Source organism: Prionailurus viverrinus, chromosome X, assembly GCF_022837055.1.
Source record: "Prionailurus viverrinus isolate Anna chromosome X, UM_Priviv_1.0, whole genome shotgun sequence".
NCBI classification, from domain to species: Eukaryota; Metazoa; Chordata; class Mammalia; order Carnivora; family Felidae; genus Prionailurus; species Prionailurus viverrinus.
The window spans coordinates 100066293-100081441 of record NC_062579.1 but is presented as its reverse complement, the minus strand read 5'-3'; the positions used below and the strand labels follow the sequence as shown (position 1 = coordinate 100081441).

The window sequence follows — 15149 nt, the reverse complement described above, 5'->3', positions numbered from 1 at the left end:
GTGCTTATTAGCTGTGGGAACTTGAGCAAGTTAGTTACCCTCTCGGTACTTTAGTTTTATCATCTGTAAAATGGACATAATATTAGTGTCTACCTCATAGGTTTATTAAGAGAATTAAATGAGTTAGTATGTTTAAAGTGCTTAGAACATAGTACAAAGTAAGGGCAATGTAAGTGTTTGTTAAATAACTTTGAGCAAATAAAAAAGAAAATCATTACTTTTTCTTTTGTGCATTAGAAAGCAGACCGAGCAAAGAGATTTGAATTTTTATTAAAGCAAACAGAACTTTTTGCACATTTCATTCAACCGTCAGCACAGAAATCTCCAACATCTCCTCTGAACATGAAATTGGGACGTCCTCGAATAAAGAAAGATGACAAGCAGAGCTTAATTTCTGCTGGAGAGTATGTTGGCATCTCTCTCTACTTTCTTCCCTCTTTCCCTCTCTTCCTCCTGTCCCCCCTTCTCCCTCCTTATACTCTCATTCCCTCTTCACTTATTCAGTATAATTCTGTGTTCAAAAAATAAGGTTATTGTCAGTGTAAATAAGTTTTGGAGGCAACATGTTTTTCTCACTAGAAATCAGTAAAAATGTAGGCCGGTTCTACCAACTTCTAAGCAAGACCTTAAGTAACTCATTTTCTTTTCATGAAGATACTAGCGATGTATACTGACTTCATTGACACCTTAACATTTGTGTTGAACATAAAGGTATTTCTTTTCATTTCAGCTACCGCCACAGGCGCACGGAACAAGAAGAAGATGAAGAGCTACTCTCAGAGAGTCGGAAAACATCTAATGTGTGTGTTAGATTTGAGGTGTCACCTTCATGTAAGTACCTCATCATGTTTGTGTTTTTTTTTCCCAATTTGATTTTAGAAAAAATCTACTTGATTATATTAATAAAAGTATGAGGCATCTTGATTTCTTTTTTAGATGTGAAAGGAGGACCATTGAGGGATTATCAGATTCGAGGGCTGAACTGGTTGATCTCTTTGTATGAAAATGGAGTCAATGGTATCTTGGCAGATGAAATGGTAAGGAGATGATAGCCAGAAACAGGATCTCAGTTATCAATTTTTTTTTTTGTAAATTTGAAGTGCCTGAGCTATATTGCACCCCTGAGGTCTGGAGGCTAATTGCTTTATTTAGTTATAATGTAAAAGGCATTTGTAAAGTCTAGGATTGTTTACACTTTCACAGGCTACATAATTCTTAGTGTGATTTCCTCAAATGGTTTTAAAAAACCTCCTTGTACTTTTGTTTTTATTTATACTTTGGCTTCCAGGAAGCTCAGAGCCAAAATGAATGCCAAAATGGAGCACCTGTGTAATGTAATGGTTGGCCCATTGTGTCTTTTGTGTCTTTTCCTATTCAATACCTTCTAATCTTTCCCTGGCCCTTCTTTATATCTATTTTACCATTAATTTACGTTCCATGTTTTCACTGTAGGCCACCTGAAACATGTTTTCTTTGTAGGCTACCTGAAATCCTTTTGGTAATGAGGTGGGGTATATAAACCAAACACTAAATGAGTGAATGAGTAGACCAGACAATAAATGATGAAAGCATGAATGAATAAATGTAAATGCCTCAATGTGTGAGCAGTGAGAAAGTGAATAGATGGAAAAAAAAAGTAAAGAGCAATGTTGAGTTCTGACCTAGCAGAATACCAGGTAGGGCCTGGGAAGTAAGCTAAGGAGTGATGGACATATAAATAAAATGACCAAAGAGAAAAAGTAAGTCCATTGAAGATGCTAATTCAGCAGATTGGGGGAGTATATGAAGACTTAGATTGGTATTTTAAGACAAAATAAATTAAATGTGATTTAAGAGAGGACTGGGGGGAGTTCTAGATCTATATGACCCAGTGATACTCCTGTTTATGAAACTCTGGAGCCATTATTGCAATCACTCTTCTCCAGAAGAGCCACATGACTGTTTATGCTCTATAACATGTAGTGTAGTAATGATCCCATAGATGCTAAGCAACTGTTAGGTGTGTGGCAGGAGGTCCTTTAAAATCAAGGGTCTGTAGCTCCTTATATTTAGTATTCTGGGTTGGAGACTACAATTAGCTCAGGAGGGGAGGAGCTTGGTTAATTGGATAGCAGAAAGACCAGGATTATTTGCCCCAAGCTCTTCTTGACTGCAGCCTTTAAACATGAAGGATCTGAAGATCCTTCATATTGAATTTATGCTGGCACCAGGTACTTTTTATTAAAAAAGGGAAAGATACTTTAAGGAGTATAGAAAATTTGGAAAAAAAACAAGAAAAAAATTGAAAGTAAATTATAATTATGCTACCCAGAAATAATCACAGTTGACATTTTGGCATCTTTTATTTTAGCATTTTAATTCTGGATGTATTTATTTTATATAGTTGAGATCATATTGTACATATAATTTGGTATTCTGATTTCTTCACATTCATACATATTTTCTGCATAATTCAAATATTTGTAAAAATAATTGTTAATTACTGTATAATAATCCTGGAGAATTACCATAATTCTGTTAATATCCTCCCTTATTGCTGGTCATTTGGACTGATGTATATAGTATATATTGGTTGATACACGTGTATATGGTACATAATAATGCTGTTGTGAGAACCCTTGTAATTTACTTTTTCTGTACCTTTCAAATTATTTCCATAGGATTCCTAAAAATGGAATTGCTTGATTAAGGAATTTTAAGTATTTTAAGGTTTTGATGCATCTCATTAAGTGAAATATTAGGATAAACCATATAAAAATAGTTTTGAGCCTAGGTTTATAAAAGAAAATATATACCTTGCATAGAGATAAAGCCAGAAACTGTTTTAAAAGGCCACACAGCATAGGACATCATTCCCTTCCTCATGGGTTAGGTGGTGGGTTCATGGTGTTCAGTATGTTTTTTATTTTTACTTATTTATTTTTAAATGTTTACTTATTTATTTTGAGAGAGCAAGAGAGAGTGCATACACATGGGAGAGGCAGAGAGAGAAAGGGAGAGAGAGAATCCTAAGCAGGCTCCATGCTCTGCACAGAGCTGGATGCCGGTCTTGATCCCCTTATCATGAGATCACTACCTAAGCTGATATCAAGAGCTGGATGCTCAGCTAACTGAACCACCCAGGCTCCCCTGTTCAGTATGTTGTTTTTTAAAAAGTCTACTGGACTAGGTGATCTCTAAGGCCTTTTCTGGCTGCAGAGTTCTTTCATGTTTTGTTCTTTTATGGTTCCATAGGTCTTCAAAGGTGTGAGATGCAAGTACAGAGCTACAAGCCCCTTGAGATGCATAGTCTGAATATTTCATGCCTGGGCTGTAATAATGTTGGGGACAATGGGAAAGAAAGACTGGTATCGAAGCAGGCTGGTATTTGAGTGTGAAACACATATACACAAAATTCCCTAATTTTGCCACTAGAAAAAATTATGAAGTATGCTACTTGCTCCTTTAAGAGGAGCAACAAAGCAACTTTCTGCCTGCAAGTTCCTGGTTTCTTTTTGTGCGCACAGTAAGTACAAATTGGTATGGTTATTCACTTAAAAAAAAACAAAGGTCTTTAAAATTTTTCCCCATGTGAGATAGTTGGCAAATGTCTTTGTTATTACTAACAAAATGTTTCATTAAATAAACATTTATGGATTTTTTCTTTGTAACGATAATGCAGGGTCTTGGTAAGACTTTACAAACGATTGCTTTGCTTGGTTACCTGAAACATTACCGAAACATTCCAGGACCTCACATGGTTTTAGTTCCAAAGTCTACTCTATACAACTGGATGAATGAATTTAAACGATGGGTCCCATCTCTCCGTGTTATTTGTTTCGTTGGAGACAAGGATGCAAGAGTAAGTGAGAAACTGATTTAAAGAGGCAATCAAGAATAACATCATTTCTGGGGTTAAGTTTTATACAAATACCATAAAAGACATTTAAGTTGACTGCTACTAGTAAATAACACATTGTGCTTACTCTATGTTAGGCTCTGTTGTAAATGCCTTTAATATATTAATTAATCCAACACTCCTGTGAAGTAGATGTGTTACCTATTAATAACACGCAATCACTTTTATTATGCTTATCTGCATTTACTTTTTTTCCTAAATTTTTTTTTAAGTTTATTTTTATTTTTGAGACAGAGAGAGACAGAGCATGAACGGGGGAGGGTCAGAGAGAGAGGGAGACACAGAATCGGAAGCAGGCTCCAGGCTCTGAGCCATCAGCCCAGAGCCCGACGCGGGGCTTGAACTCACGGACCGCGAGATCGTGACCTGAGCCGAAGTCGGACGCTTAACCCACTGAGCCACCCAGGCGCCCCTATAGTTACTTTCAACTGGCACATTAATGTCAGCTTTTTTGAGTTGCATTTTAAATCACTTTTTATTAAAAGAAATCATCATTGACAGTATATCTTATCAGTGACTCATCAGTTGTATTATTTTGACACCAAAAATATATACGTTTGTATGACTTAATTTTTATGTTTAAATTTTTAATTTTTTAACTTTGATTTGGTATACATGCACACACTTGTGCATAGATGCACACATGAATGGGGCCTTTTCTATTCATACAGAGAGCCTGTGTTTGTATTTCTGCAAAGGCACAGCTTTCAGTTTTGCTCTTTTTTTTTTTTTTTAAATTTTTTTTCAACGTTTTTTATTTATTTTTGGGACAGAGAGAGACAGAGCATGAACGGGGGAGGGGCAGAGAGAGAGGGAGACACAGAGTCGGAAACAGGCTCCAGGCTCCGAGCCATCAGCCCAGAGCCTGACGCGGGGCTCGAACTCACGGACCGCGAGATCGTGACCTGGCTGAAGTCGGACGCTTAACCGACTGCGCCACCCAGGCGCCCCCAGTTTTGCTCTTTGAATAGAAAAATACATACCTGCATACATTCTTAGGTATTGGAAATGCTGGGCTCTTGCTTAAATTAGCCATTTGTCAATTTAGTAGGCTACAATGATTTTAGGACTGTAGAATTAATCTAAAAGAAATAAATTATGCAAAAATATAAAAATGAATAATCAGCTTAGAAAGCATATTATTAAACTTTGCCTTTATTTCGCCTCCAGAGGACATAGTTAAGAGAAAAGATTTATTCTATTTTTCGTATTTAGATAGGTTATCAAAAGATATCCTCAAAAGAATGGTAGCATAATGAATTATGTAATTTTATTCTTACCATTTTACTTGCAGAAAAATTACTTAAATTTATTTAAATTCAGCTTATAAATAATTTAAGTATTGAAATACTGAGCTCATAAATTTAGAATTACAGGCTTGATTCTTCCTTATGCTTAATATTTCCCAGTGGCAAATTAGTCACTTAGAACCCTTTTCTGATCACTGCTGTTACTTAATGTAATATCATTCCTTAAAAAACTTTGTATTTCTGAAGTATTGATTTTTGTTTGAAAGTATTTCTCTAAGATCATAAAGAAAAAGAAATATGTGCACTTGTGTTTTCATATGTCTCAATAAAACTGTGTCAGTGGTTTTCCCCTATATTATATGGAATCCAAGGATTTCATGAAATATTTCAGGGAGTTTTTTTTTTTTTTCTCTCTGGGAGTTTTAAAGGAAGAATGCTTGTATTTAATTTGTGACTGCCCTATCTCTACCCCATGAGTGGCTGAGATTTTACTAGTGGCTTCAAAAATTTTTTAATCTTGAAAACCAGTCTTCAAAGTCTGTGCTTTTCATATTGCCAGTCATTAATATTGCAAATTCGTGTTGGTGTGGACAACAATAAAAAAAAAATGAGAATAGAATAGAAAATAGAGTGTTTCGCACATGGTAGGGATATGTATTGCTCATTTTTTAAGGATTGCAACCTGGGTGCCTGGGTAGCTCACTCGGTTACTCATCTGATTCTTGATTTTGGCTCAGGTCATGCATGATCTCCCAGTTTGTGAGTTCGAGCCCTGCATCAGGCTCTGCACTGATGCTGAGGGGCCTACTTGGGATTCTCTCTCTCCCCCCTCTCTATCCCTACCCCACTTGCTCTCTCTCTCAAAATAAATAAATAAACTTAAAAACATTTTTAAAAAAGGATTGCAACCTAAAATATTATTTTATTGTGGGCCATGGGCAAAGAGTTTGTGGAATGGTAATTATTAATTACATAAATAATGTACTATATTCAGCACTTACAGATTGGTGTTAGAATGTATAGAGAAAATCCAGATAATTATTAAAAAAATTTTTTTAACATCTATTTTTGAGTCAGGGAGAGACAGAGCACAAGTTGGGGAAGGGCAGAGAGAGAGGGAGACACAGAATCCGGAGCAGGCTCCAGGCTCTGAGCTGTCAGCACAGAGCCTGATGCAGGGCTCGAACCCATGAACCGTGAGATCATGACCTGAGTCAAAGTCAGATGCTCAACTGACTGAGCCACCTAGGCACCACCCAGATAATTATTTATAGACAAATTTGAATCTTGGTACCACATGGGATAGATACAATGTGTTTTTATAATTTCCTGGCCTTCTGTAAACATTTTATGAGGTCAGTGTTTTACTAATAAAAAATTTGATGTAGGTTACCACAGGTATTTGATTGAGTTGGGAAATTCTTAGTAATACTCCTGACCCAGTTTGGCGCTAATGTAGTCCTGCAGTATATAGAGGTGTGAATCCCAAAAATGGTTTTTTAGTTGTTTTCTATTTTTTAAGTAGGCTTCACGCCCAATGTGGGGCTTGAACTCATGAGCCTGAGATCAAGAGTTGCATATTCTACCAACAGAGCCAGCCAGGCGCCCCACCAAACATGGTTTTTCTTTCCTTTTCCACTCCAGAGACATCAAAGATCTTGGACCTGGAAACAGGAGATCTGGTTTTAGTTCTGGCTTTGCTATTGACCGTGTGTGACATTGAGTGACAATTGAAGGGCCTTCATTTTGTCATCTATAAAAGAGCTTTTGGATTATGTGATGTTCAGTGTTCTGTTACACAAATTTCAAGGCAGAGCTAATATAAATTAAAAATATATGTGTGTTCTGTGAAACTGTAGGAGTTTCAAAATTGAGTGTTTCAAAAAAATCAAACAAAGATAAGGTGTTTGCAAGACCAAATGGAGTCTGGCATCCTGGTTCTCTTTATTTTGCCTCCAATTCTGTAATGTCTTAATTAACTTTTTAAATATGACCACTTCCCAGAGTGCAACTGGGATCTCTACAAAGGCCTTTTTTCTGTCCTCTACTTCAGTCCAGACAATCCTTTTAGATATCAGGGCACTCGGTAAATATTTGTTGAATGAGTCCACAGTGTGTTTGGTGCATAACTGTGAGTTTATGAAATAATGAGTTTGCAGTGAACGGTTAATTTTGTTTATGCACTGTAATTTCATATTTACAGTACTAATCAGAACCTTCTCAATATAGATTTGGCTGCTGCCTGTTAACTTCTATGGTTTTATTTTGACCCATACATAACATCTGAAATTCAGTTCATACAAGTTAAAAATGCTCTCAGTCAACTTGGCTACTATGTTGGCCACTGCCTATGAAGATTTAGAAGATTTAAAAATAGTTTTAAATAGTCTCACTGTCTTAAATAGCCCTCTGTACTAGATAGAGCAAGTCCTCTTTATAAGATCATATTTGTAGTCTTACAACAATATCAGGGAATTCACAAAAGCATTAATGGGCTTTCATGACTCCTTAACAAAATATATGACTCATTCCTGTTAGAAATGGAAGGAACATAAAAGAGATCAAAAGGTGGAAATCATTCATGTATATTGAGTTCTTTTCATTTGTTGAAACTGTGTTGGTAATAGTTGGTAGTGCTTTGACCTTAGTAAGAACATGCTTTTCAGAAAGCAGTTTACTTTGCTCCTGTCTTTTTGGACCATTTGTTGTATGAAGAGAGCCTAATATCTGTCATCTGGTGATAAGAACTTTTCCAGTTCATTGAATATGTTGTACTCGGTTAAGGGAAGCCTTTGCTTCTCTTTTGTTGATATTAGTATGCCACCCAGATAATGTGTCTTTGGGATTTGGTTTTCCTGTCTTTAAAATGGATGACACCAAATGGTTTTCCTATCTTTAAGATGGATGAGACAAAATGATTCTGAGGGCTCTTAGAGTTATTAGTATTTTCTTGATGCTTTAATTCTGTGATCATCATGTCAGTGTATTTTAATATAAAGAATTTTATTTTGCATTAGGCTGCTTTTATTCGTGATGAAATGATGCCAGGAGAATGGGATGTTTGTGTTACTTCTTATGAGATGGTAATTAAAGAAAAATCTGTATTTAAAAAGTTTCATTGGCGATACCTAGTCATTGATGAGGCTCACAGAATAAAGAATGAAAAATCTAAGGTAAGCCAGTTTTCAATATCATTGTTAAACTTTTCTTTTAACTAACCATGTCCGTTTATTACTTCTGTGTATTCAAAAGAAAAAATGTGATGGAAGATTCTGATTTTATTCACAGAATATGAATGAAAATCCATTTTAAAAATGATTTGAAGTTTAAATTATTGAATATGAGACATGAAAATTGAACACAGTTTTTAATGTAAAGAAAATAAGGTGTTCATTTTCTATACCTGTTGCAGTCTAACTCTGTTATGCTACAGTATTTTAATATTTTGGTAATATTTGTGTACCAGAGGCATTTGCATTGATTTTTATTGAGGAGCCTTCTACCTTATGTGTATTCATAAGGATTAGAAAAAATAATTTCCTGGAATTACCTGATTTGTGTGAGTTAGAGCATGGTGTAAATTTTGAAAAATACCACTATTTCTTGCTATTCAACTCCATCAACAATAGGAAAAGCATCGATTTTTATGATTACTGGGCTACTTTGGGAGAAACAGGGACAGAACTGGAGCAAAACCACCAGGCAGATCATACTAACTTCAAATTGAGACTAATACCTTATAAAAGGATGCATGTTAGAGAATAATTATTTAAGAGCATTATAAAAATATGCATTTGTATTGATAAGATTACTGTTCTTTTATGCTTTGTGCTTTAATTTTTATAGTCTTATATTTAGAAAGTTAAGATATCAGGGAAAATGGGCTCAACTCTGGTGCTTAGAAATTGTCACCAGGCCTTTGAGGCACCTGGGTGGCTCAGTTGGTTGAGCATCTGACTCTTGATCTCAGCTCAGATCTTGATCTCAGAGTTGTGAGTTCAAGCCCTGCATTGGGTTCTGCACTGGGTGCGAAGCCTACCTAAAAAAAAATTGTCACCAGGCCAAGTTAGAACTTGGCTAGGTATGTGGATGAACATGATTGGCAGGGAGAAAGATGTTATTGTGTTAAGTGACTAGCCTGGATTCCATGGAGTTCTGACTGTTTCTGTGGACCCAAAATAGACCAAATAAGTTTTTTAAAGTGAGGGAGGGGTGTCAGGTAGGACTATGATTTGCGTTCTTATAAGTGTAAAAATGCCTAGAATATTTTGTTCAGTTGTGACTCACTGTGGCAGTGTCACCTGAACTAGGATATTTTTCTATAGAAAGATAATTTTCAAGATTTATTAAAAAACATGCATTGGTTGGATAAAGAACTCCGGATGTTGAGCATTCTTACAAATGAAATAATGTTAACAGAACTATTATTTTTTTCTAGCTTTCAGAGATTGTTCGTGAGTTCAAGTCAACTAACCGCTTGCTCCTAACTGGAACACCTTTGCAAAATAACCTGCATGAACTCTGGGCATTACTCAACTTTTTATTGCCTGATGTCTTTAATTCTGCAGATGTAAGTTTAAGTCCTATGTTTTAAGTACAGTCTTCTTATGTTCACAGATCTCTTTTCCAATCATAGAATATAGATAAAATTTATAGTTCTTTTTTCATTTGTAACTGTTTATCTGTGTGTTTTGGTGTTCTCAGAAAAAAAGCTCTTAAGCACAAATTTTTCAAATGGGGATATTTAGAGAAATGATTTTCTTTTCTTTGAGATTATTCTGCCTTTTAAACTTTGCCTATATCTCCTTGTTACCACAACTTAAGATATGAGATAGGCTGAGTTCATTAACAGCAAGCTCAAAATTTTCTTTGAAAGGGCTTTCTACATACTAGGTTGGCAGGTGGAGTCTTTAAAATGATCTTTGATTATTGTAGTCGTTAATATTTGTGAGTACTGAAGAGCTCATAATGTGTGATTCGAAAAACAACATATTTTGTAAATGTATGATTTACATTGTTTTTATCATTAACACAAGGTTATGCTAGTGCAGCAAACCGAATTGAATGATTTAAGGACTTTTGGAGCTTTCCTCATTACTGCTATTAATTGATAATAAAAAGTACCAAGTTCAGCTATCCATTGGTTTGTATACCTTATCTTGCTTTTGTTCATTTTTATTGTTTGTGTAAAAGTTTCATTATCATTATGTGCCTTCAATTTTATATTCTCACTCCTACTCTAACTCTTTAACTGGATATAATACTACTATGGTGTGGGGAAGCCTCATAAAAGTCTTATAAGGAAACCCTGCTGGCGGAGTTCCTGTATCATGGAATTCAAATTTTCTTAACTCCTCCAGTATTTTAGCTATTTTCATAAGTAAATAATATTGACCATCATGGTTAATATATTTTTGACAGTGCTTTTAAAATGAATTACTGCTGTATCACTGTGTAAGAATTTATAGAATATTGAGTTTATTAAAACAAACAAACAAACACCTGTGTGCTTACTGCAGAATTTCCACCCCTCCACAGGACTTTGATTCTTGGTTTGACACTAAAAACTGTCTTGGTGATCAAAAACTTGTGGAAAGACTTCACGCAGTAAGTAATAGACAAGAAAATTTAGTAATTAAATGTATATAACCCAGCTAGAAAACAAACGGCCGTAGAATCTGTTTGAACTTTTGGGTTTACCTCTTGGCTCAGTCTCACTGCTTCTCCCAACCTTTCTGACAGCCTCTTTGGGAAATGAACTCCACTATATTCTCAGCCTGTATCAAGATGGCATCAGTATTTTTCTAGTTCCCCAATGCCACTTCTTGTTAAAATTAAAAAAAAAAATTTAACATTTATTCATTTTTGAAAGAGCATGAGTGTGGGAGGGGCATGAGAGAGAGGGAGACAGAATTCGAAGCAGGTTCCAGGTTCTGGGCTGTCAGCCCAGAGCCCGACACGGGGCTTGAACTCACAGACCGTGAGATCATGACCTGAGCCGAAGTTGGATGCTTAACTGACTGAGCCACTCAGGCGCCCCCTGCTTTTTTTTTAATTAAAAAAATTTTTAATGTTTGTTCATTTTTTGAGAGAGACACAGAGCACAAGTGGGGGAGGGGCAGAGAGTAAGGGAAATAAAGAATCCAAAGCAGGCTCCAGGCTCTGAGCTGTCAGCACAGAGCCCAGCACGGGGCTCAAACTCACAAGCTGTGAGATCATGACCTAAGCTAAAGTCAGATGCCTAACAGACTGAGCCACCCAGATGCCCCCCCCCATGCCACTTCTAAGCCACTGCTTTTCCACCATCATGTATAGAACTCTTCCTTTAAAGCTTAAGTTATGTTGCAGGTCCAACCTCTATCCATTCTCTTCTCTGTCATCTATTCATCCAGGTGACTCCCTCACATTTGTTAAAAACCAGTTTTCTGTGGCACCTGGGTAGCTCAGTCGGTTAAGCGTCTGAGTCTTGATTTCAGCTCAGGTCATGATCTCACGATTCATGCGTTTGAGCCCTCATCAGGCTCTGCACTGGCAGAGCTCTCTCCCTCTCTCTCTGCCCCTCCTTTGCTCACTCTCATTGTCTCTCTAAAATAAATAAATAAACTTAAGAAAAGACAACACTTTTCCATTCTTTGATAACAACTTCTTATGTCCTTTTAACTCCTTCATTCCTGTTACTCCTGTACTTTGTTACCATACAGAGACCTCTAGTCCTTGGACCCCTGTTTTTCTCCCCATCCATTACCTCTTTTCTGTTGTTACTTTTTTCTTAAAAGTTTTTTAAAATGTTTATTTTGAAGTGAGGGGAGGTGCAGAGAGAGGGGTACAGAGGATCTGAAATGGGCTCTGAGCTGACAGCAAAGAGCCCAGTGTGGGGCCCGAACCCACGAACTGCGAGATCATGACCTGAGCCAAAGTCAGACGCTTAACTGACTGAACCACCCAGGCACCCCAAAACCTTTATTTAAAAAAAGAAAAAAGTGAGGCACCTGGGTGGCTCAGTTAAGTGTTCGACTTCGGTTTAGGTCATGATCTCGCGGTTCGTGGATTCGAGCTCTGCATCGGGCTCTGTGCTGATGGTGTGGTGTCTGCTTGAGATTCTGTGTCTCCTACTCTCTGACCCTCCCCTGCTTGTGCTGTCTGTCTCTCAAAAGTAAGTAAATTAATTAAAAAATTTTAAAAAGGATTTTAAGTAATCTCTGTACCCAGCATGGGGCTTGAACTCACAACCTCAAGATCAAGAGTTGCATGCTCCACTGACTGAGCCAACCAGGAGCCCCTATGGTTACTTTTTTCTGTATCAGTGAACTGAGCCCATTTTCAATCTCTTGAATCACCCTTTTGCCAATACTCCCAAACTCTTTTTCTCTCTTGTCCATCTGTCATTTCTGCCCTGGAAACCCTAAACTAGAATACTATAACTGTCTCTGTCTTCTGGGTTTGAATTCTGCTTCTACCATTTACTAGAAGAGTGACTTGCTCTATACTGGGGGCTTCTCAACACTGATAAAGGAGGTTATACAACTGTATACGTTGGAACAACTCCAGATTTCATGTTCTGTAACATAAGCTGGGATTGGATGATGTCAGCAATCCTTCAACATGGCTGCCTATAACATTCTTTCCAATTTCCTATAACAACTATTTCAGACCTTCCCCAATCTCTCCAAGACTTCTATCATGGATACTCCCTGCCCTTCTCCTTTCTCAGCAGAGAAAATAGAAGTTATTAGGTAGGAACTCCTTCAAGGATATCCATCTTCCAAGGATATCTGCCTCTGTGTTTACCTTCTTTCTGAGTGGAAGAGGTGTTTTCTCTGGTCAGTGGCTAAGTCTTTCAGCATGAACCTTGGATCTCATTCATCTCTTCCTGTTTCCTTATGGACCTTTCCCCATTATTTATCATTCTTATTGGCTGAATTTTCTGGCTCTCACTTTATATTGGCTCTTTTTTCTAACATGTAAACATGCTGAAGTATTTTAAAATCCAAACTCATACCCATACCCACCCACCCTCACAAATATACAAAATAGTACTCTCAACATTGTGTGTCTCTAGCTGAGATTCTGGTTTCTTCCCTTGATATCTCAGCTTCTTGAAAAATTAGTTTATATTCTCCGTGTCTACTACCTGATCTCCTGTTTACTCTTGAAACCGCTGACCACTGGCTTCTATCCATTCCACACAACTGAAACTTACCTTGCAAGGTCTTCAGTCATTTTCCAGTTGCTGAATTCAGGGTATACCTTTTGCTCAGTATTTTGTCTTTTCTGTACTGCTTAGCACTGCTAACCACTCCTGCATGAAACCATTTCCTACTTGGTTTCTGGGATACAGAGTGGATTTTCTCTTACCTTTTTGGCCATTCCTATCAGGCTCCTTTATGGGCTTTTCTTAGTCTGTCCCTGAAAGTTTCATGTTTTGTAGGGCTTTGTCTTTGACTTTCTTTTTCATATGTGCTCTCTCTGGGAATCCACTCCTGTGGTTTTAGTAACTACCTATCTATTTATAACTGCCAAGTTTCTCTCTCCATATTTCTTGCTGAGTTCCTACATATCCCACTGCCTTCTGAGTCTTTCTGACTAAATGTCTCACAGACAGTTTAAACTCTTAAGAACCTCTCTTAGACAAATGTAAGTGGCCCAAACCAGTAACCAGAAGTTGTCTTTTACTCTCCTTTTCTTTACCTCCCATAGATCTCTAATAATAATATCTGCTGTTTACTAACATCTACAGTTATTAAGGTCTACACAAGTACTACCACAAATTTTCTCAGCAGCTTTGGAAATAGGTATCATTATCCTAGTTTTAAAATGCTTTTCATATACATATATCATAATTTTTTGATGAATGGATGAATAAATAGTCTCAGAAAAGTTAAGGAACTTGTCTAGGCTCATAACAGCTATTCAGGGACTGAGCTGATGGTAGAATCAGCTTGATGTCGGTTTGAATTCGGCTTCTACCACTTACTGGCAAAATGACTTTGGTTAAGTTAATAAAAATTGAAATAATCACATTCCCATTAAGGATGTATTGTAAGGATTTATTACTCAGTCTTGTAAAGTTTATGGTGCAGTTTCTGGCACATTGCAGGTACTCTATAGACGGTAGTGCTATTATGTTCTTGTGATAGAATCTGTCTTGCAGGTATACACTGATTATTTCACCTTTTTTCTCCATTTATCTGTATCTTAACATTGAACCATTTTCTCTTCATGTATATATTTAGCTATTTTGAAGAGGCCTACATCTTTATCTTACTTTTAGTGACACTCTGATCCATACTCTGACTTCAGATTTCCTCTAAGATTTAAAAATCTTGCTGTTTCAGTTAGCATAATACCTTCTAGGTCCATTCATGTTGTCACAAATGTCAAGATTTCATCCTTTTTTTTTATGGCTGAGTAACATTCCATCATGTGTGTATGTACACACACACATATATGCACATATATACAAATATCTTTATCTGTTCATCTATCGATGGACATCTGGGTGTTGCTTCTGTATCTTGGTTGTTGTAAATAATGTTGCAATAACTATAGGAGTGCATATATATTTTAAAATTAGTGTTTTCATTTTCTGTGGGTAAATACCCAGTAGTGGAATTATTGGATCATATGGTATTTCTATTTTTATTTTTTTGAGGAACCTCCATACTGTTTTCCACAGTGGCTACACCAATTTATATTCCCACCAATAGTGTATGAAGTTCCTTTTTCTCCACATTCTTGCCAGCACTTGATATTTCTTGTATTTTTGATATGAGCCATTCTGACAGGTGTAAAGTGATATCTCATTGCAGTTTTGGTTTGCATTTCCCTGATGATTAGTGATGTTGAGCATCTTTCATGTGTCTGTTAGCCATCTGTATGTCTTTTTTGGGAAAATATATATTCCTTACCATCAAAATTATTCCTATACCAAATGAAAAAACAAATCTTGTATGACAACAGCTTTAAAAAAAAAAAGATTCTTTTGGGGCACCTGAGTGGCT

At 36.6% G+C, this 15149-nt stretch overlaps 1 protein-coding gene across 6 annotated transcripts in view; it reads left to right on the top strand.

Annotated features, from left to right (window-relative positions):
- SMARCA1 (SWI/SNF related, matrix associated, actin dependent regulator of chromatin, subfamily a, member 1) overlaps nt 1–15149 on the top strand; it is a 73114-nt gene that overhangs the window by 7118 nt on the left and 50847 nt on the right. For all 6 annotated transcript variants that reach the window (XM_047844491.1, XM_047844487.1, XM_047844486.1 and 3 more), the window contains exons 3-9: nt 238–404; nt 731–831; nt 937–1037; nt 3662–3841; nt 8166–8321; nt 9587–9718; nt 10687–10755. In XM_047844491.1, coding sequence (XP_047700447.1) covers nt 238–404; nt 731–831; nt 937–1037; nt 3662–3841; nt 8166–8321; nt 9587–9718; nt 10687–10755 — 906 coding nt within the window. The remainder of the gene's footprint in view (nt 1–237; nt 405–730; nt 832–936; nt 1038–3661; nt 3842–8165; nt 8322–9586; nt 9719–10686; nt 10756–15149) is intronic.